The 6,091-nt window shown below is 40.6% G+C and overlaps 1 protein-coding gene across 1 annotated transcript; it reads right to left on the minus strand.

The window, feature by feature from the left end:
* Positions 1 to 1,271: 1,271 nt before the first annotated feature.
* On the minus strand, positions 1,272 to 4,103 carry LOC122650856 (disease resistance protein RPM1-like). Its single transcript, XM_043844228.1, has one exon. The coding sequence runs from the start codon at positions 4,101 to 4,103 to the stop codon at positions 1,272 to 1,274; it is 2,832 nt and encodes a 943-aa protein (XP_043700163.1).
* Positions 4,104 to 6,091: the final 1,988 nt, after the last annotated feature.

The raw sequence follows: 6,091 nt of genomic DNA on the forward strand, positions 1-6,091 counted from the left end.
TGGCACATGAGCTCAAAAAGGAACCAGGTCAACCAATAGTGTAGAGGTTTCTTTTGAAATTGAATACATTAATCTGTACTTACCATAACCCAGTTGCACTGACTGAACTGAGCTTTTTGGGGTGACTGTCACAGTTAGGAACCTGACCCAGACAGGGTAAGAAGATATCGCTTTAAGCGTCCCTCCTCTGACTTGACAAGATAGACCAACAGGAAGTGCGCAACATTCCAATCATATTCGCAAGCAACATGAGGATGCATGCCAGTACGGGGAAGGAAGTATTATTGAATTTGAATCTAAGAATTTGACATGTGGCCTATCTAGACCGTTCCCATCTATCCAACCGCTTGGAATTATCACATCATCCTGTCTGTCATGTGGCAGAATTAAAGTCCAGTGGAGAGAAGCCTCCCAAGACTTTGACCTTGTAAATGCATAAACACCAGAAGAAGAAGAAAAAAATAGTTCTTTTGGCTTAAAAAGAGGGGGGGAAACAAATAAAGAGAGGAAGAAGGACCTGCATAGAGCACCTATTGCTTTTGCAAGTCATACACCCAAAACAGAAAAACTGATTGTATGTAAATTGTAGAACTTTATATTATTCATTCGATACAAATCTGAAGAAGTAACAAACCATTGAACATATACCAAGAATAACATGATTCTCCGACATAAGAAAGAAATGAGAATGACCCAATCATCTCTTAAAGATGGTCCCACTGTTGGAGCAATGACTCAATCTCGAATGATATCCATGCCATGTCTGGTTAGCTTTGGCAGCACACTCACCAATGAGCGACGCAATCAGTGCCTTTAAGGATAGTGTCAGCAACAATATTAGGCTCAACACTGATAAGCCAAATGGACTTGATTATGGATTCAAACATCTTGGTGGTGGTTAGTTTGGTGACAATAGACTTACTGACAAGGTTGCATTTCATTTGAAAATCATTCCACTACTGCATTTCAACAACGATTGTCATTGCAAATTTCCCATGAGCTATTATTCATCAAAAAAAAAATATTCCCATGAGCTACCATGTGTGAATCCATCACATATCGAATCTTATCAAAATAGATCACCGCATCCGGGTTATCCACCTTCAAAATTCAAACAAATCAAATTAAACGAGTCAGTTAGACTACAAACTAAACATTCATAAAAGATTTCTACATAGAGGAACTATGAGCTTAAAAAGGAACCAGGTCAACCAGTAGTGTAGAGGTTTCTTTCGAAATTGAATATATTAATCTGCACTTACCATAATTCACTAGCACTGACTATGGCTTTCTGGGGTGACTGTCTCAGAGGAACCTAACCCCAACCTGGTAAGAGGATAACGTTTTGAGCGTCCCTCCACTGACTTGACAAGATAGACCAACGGAATGTGCGCAAACTTCCAATTATCTTCACCTTGAAGTGTGCACTGTACCTTTGCCACAAAATCTGTAGGCATATTAGAAAATTTGAGCTCTTTGAGATTGGTGAGGTGCTCAATGCCACATGGAACCTCCAGCAAATAATCACATCGCTGAATATATAGCTTTTCGACTTGAGGCACCGCTCCCTTCTCCAGTTCCACCCATTTTAGTCGTCTTAATTTATCAAGCTTCAAGATTTTAATTTTCTGAAAACCTTGTTCCTTAAAACATAAGGTTTCTCCACTATACGCCTGAATAAGGTTAAGTTCCAGTAGATTAGGCAAAGCTTGAAGGGCTTCCAATGGATCATCGATTAACATAGAACCCCTTAAATCCATACTAACCAAATTATGAAGTGCGGAAATCCAGTGTGGCAACGCTTCTAAACAACCTCTCAAGTACAACCGTTGAAGAAATAGAGGTGGAGAAGATAGGGATTGTAAGCTAAGACACTCACCTGTCATGGCACTTAGGTTTAAAGAACGAAGGTTATTCATCTTCTCAATGGCAGAGCAAAGATCAAACCCATCTCCTCTTCGCATTTCTATAATCCCCAACCTTCTCAACTGGCTCAATCTTCCCAGCTCTCTAATTACACTGGTCCCTTGTTCTGCTCTAATAAAACAAAATTTTTGGAGGGATACCAAACATCCTATCCCATTTGGCACCTTAAACCCTGAAATATGAAATGGTTGATCAGGTTCTCTCCTATAACGATACGCTAGAAGATGGCGTAATCTCTGAAGCTTGAGGATCCCAATGGGCAACTCAGATACACAGGTATCTTTAAGATCCAAGGTCTCCAAGTTTTTGAGTTTCTTTATGCAGTTTGGAAGCATTTTGACATTAGTCCCTCTCAAGCTTAGGTACCTGAGATGGAACAGATCAACTAATTCATTGGGAAATACCACAAATCGAGAGCCTCTCAAATCTAACACCTTGAGCAGCCTTAAACCACAAAATAATGTACGAGTTGATGAATGTGACAATTTAGACGCTCCAACCATGAAGAGGGAATGAAGGCAGGGGAAACTCTTATTTAGCCACATAATGTCATTACCACAAATTGAAAGGTGTCGGATTTTCTCATGAGGCTTTTTATCCGATGCATTAGAGACAATTGCCCCAAAGTTCTCATCCCTTATCTTGGATAGAATGATTTCACGCATGAGATCATGGACTCTACACAATTTTACTCTTCCATCAATAGTTTTTTCTGCTATTTGGATTAAACTCCTATTAATGAGCTCAATGAGGTAGCTCTCAGCTACCTCTTCAATTGTCTTGCCTCGTTTTTCTTCAATAAATCCTTCAGCCATCCATAATCGGATCAGTCTCATGCACTCAATCGGCTCATCCCCAGGGAAAATGCCCAGATACAGGAAGCAAGTTTTTAGGTAGTATGGAAGGTAATCATAACTAAGAGACAATACTCTCTCCATACTCTTAAGCTTATCACTGCTTTCTAGCTCAGAACCAAGGCTCTGATACACCATTTGCCATTCCATCATAGAATTGTCTTTTATAGACAAAAGACCACCGATTGCCACAATTGCAAGTGGCAACCCTTCGCATCTTCTCAAGAGATTCTGAGAAAGCTGTTCTAAATGTGCAGGACAACTATTCTCATCGTTTGATATGAATGCCTTCTTGCAAAACAGAGTCCAGGATTCTTTTGGGGACAGGGGCTGGAGGTTATAGACATAACCACAATTCTCAATACAAGATGAAGCTAAATTAGCAAAGCGGGTAGTGATAATTATTCGGCTACCACAGGGGTTACGAGGGAAGGCATATTTAACAGCTTCCCATGTGGGCATACTCCATAGATCATCAAAAACAAACACATACCTACTGTTCTGCAAGAAGTTTTTGACCATCAACTGGAGAATGGTTCCTGTCTTTGCCTCAAATCCAGAAAGAATTGGTTCTGCCCTTTCCTCATTGAGTTGCTTTATTATCTCTCTCATCAGCTCGTCAACCCTCTTGAAATTTTGCGAGGCTGTGAGCCATACATGGTTATCAAAATGTTTCTTCACCCTTGGATTATCGTAAACTTTCTTGAGCAAGGTAGTCTTGCCCAGACCAGCCATGCCAACCACTGAAGCTACTCCAAACATTGATCCACTCCCCATAAGCCAGGAAATTAGTTCTTCTCTGGGCTTCTCAATGCCTATAAGTTCAGTCTCCTCGAGCAGAAGAGCATCCCCACGAAGATCATGCCATGCGTTACGCGTAGAATTTGAATATGAAGCTTGTGTTTGGGCGCTGCCGAAGTCATACCTTTGTCGTCTTTCCGAGATGTCACGAACTGTGGTTTTAATCTCAAGAATCCTAGTGACAATTCCTCGGCGCGCTCTCAAGTGCTTAATGAAATGTGTTATTTTACGAAGAAAGCGGAAGGGACCATGCCACCCTTTTTGTTCTTCGACGCGGAGCACAAACTCGTCGACAACATCTTCTGCGTCATGAACGACACTCTTCACTTGTTTAATCCAAGCTTTAGTTGTTTCATCAGCCTCTGCCCATGCGTTGGCATCTCTCAAGACGGCTTGCATAGTCTCCAATTCATCTTTGATGTACCTGAAATCACTGTGTAACTCTTGTCCCAGGAGTCTCAGCTCATCCTGCAACAAACGATCAAGTTTGCCAAGAAGAAACCCTACAGCACTATCTGCCATTCCTCTATTGTAAAAGAAGGCTTTTGAATTTGAGATGCCACAAAAAGTGAGTTCACGTATCCTCTGTTTATAGTTCAAAATCTAAATCCCTCACTGATGAAGTTGCTCAGTAGCTTCCCATTCATATTCATATTTCAATTTCTTAGGGACTTTGTTGGATGGTTCGTGGAATTGGGGAAAATGTCAACACATTTTGACACGGTTCGTCGTGTTCTAGAATCTCACTCGTGGTGCAGCTTTCCAGGAAGAAAAGAAAATCTCTGCTCTGTTTTGACGTTTTCCTGAGGTCATACTCACTCATGAACATGATGAAAGTGTTCCGAAATTTCTAAACTTGCATAAAAGCCAGATTCGTTGAACATTTTACCTGGAACAGACTGTGACGGTATTCTCTCTTCCGGTCTTCCCTTCCCCAGCTTTCCATCTCTACCCATACCTCTTCTGTAGGTGAAACTACGGTCCAGGGATAAAAACATGATTCCCTAAGAAAATCAATTAACTGAAAATTAGAGTATTGCACTCCCTGGATTATCCAATGATATCCCATGGGTGTCCCATTTTAATTTTAGGGTTTTCCATGGTCTCTCATTGGAACCGTGGTGCATCTCTAATAGGGTTTTTCCTTCCTTCATATGTCCCACGCAATTAAAGAACACATTAGGGACAGAAAAAATACATCTCTAGTCATCATATGGAAAGAGGGATCCATCCCATACTCGAGTGCGCAGGGAAAATAAATCGATTCGAATTTTTTTCGCATCCCATAAATATTAATAATCAATAAACTGAAAGAATTAATAAAAAACTGCTAACCTGGTGAGCCTCAAGTGTTGCTCCTCCAATAGACAGTGGTTCTTCCTCCAGTGAGCGCTCCAAGCAAACAAATCTGAACCTCCAATGGTGCTACCAACGTTCTTCAAGCCAATCCCAGATGTTCTCGAACTCTTCAGCACAGATCTAGGGTTTCACAAACCCTAACTCTCAAACACAGGTGAGAGAAGCAAGAAGAAGAAAAGAGATCACAAGAGGGAGAGAGAAAAATCAAAAACATAGGAAAGAAAGTGTCTGCTCCAAAAACGTGGATAGCTTCTCTCTTCTACGTTTTATGGTCCCCTATTTATAATATTTTGTTTTAATTAAATCCTAGTAGGATTTAATAGAACCCATGTGAGAGTCTGACTCTCTCTCTCTTTGTTTGATAGTTCTGTTTAAACTCAAAGTGCTACACAGGTGAAGAAACAGAATCTAATAGGGAAAGTATTAATTAGATTCTTTATTTAATTATTAATGGATAATTACAGTTAGCACCAAATCCATTAATTAAATTAAGAGCCAATTAAATTAGCAAATTCCAAACAACTCCCTATATGATAACAATTTATCATATACAACCCCCCCCCACTAATCAATACCATCATTATGGAATCTAGGGCATGCACACATGTACTGCCAAACCCCAATCCATAGTGCATGTCCATATATGAGAGTCTGTGCATCTAATTGGGTGCCGCAAAACTCGATAAAATACTTTGTTCAAATAATTATAAATAATGTATCATTTTATGTAAAATAGATTTTTGCAAAATCATTTCCAAAACGGTACTGGATCCAGATTTTGAACTGACCATGCACAGACAGTCTCTATCTTAGTGTTCCCCAATCGGGTAGTGGCGACCGTGTTGGATAACTCCTTCACTCACAAAGTGTTCACGCATTCCCAGAACACCGACTTTGACTCGCTTGAGTCTCACTCATTGATGAACCAAAGAATGCGATCACACTTTGCAGTGACAGGGTTCCCTCAGGTACAGGGTATCGGTGACACATGTCTATCCCTTCCTACATCTAGCAGTAATACATGAGGGAATCGACAAAGTAGATTCTTCGCCAATGCACACATCAACCATGTGAGCACTCGCATTCATACCCTGACATCACATGTCTAGGCATACCCAATGCGACGACCACATGATAAGGGTGCCCAACCC

The sequence above is a fragment of the Telopea speciosissima genome, chromosome 2 (assembly GCF_018873765.1).
Source record: "Telopea speciosissima isolate NSW1024214 ecotype Mountain lineage chromosome 2, Tspe_v1, whole genome shotgun sequence".
In the NCBI taxonomy this organism is placed as follows: Eukaryota; Viridiplantae; Streptophyta; class Magnoliopsida; order Proteales; family Proteaceae; genus Telopea; species Telopea speciosissima.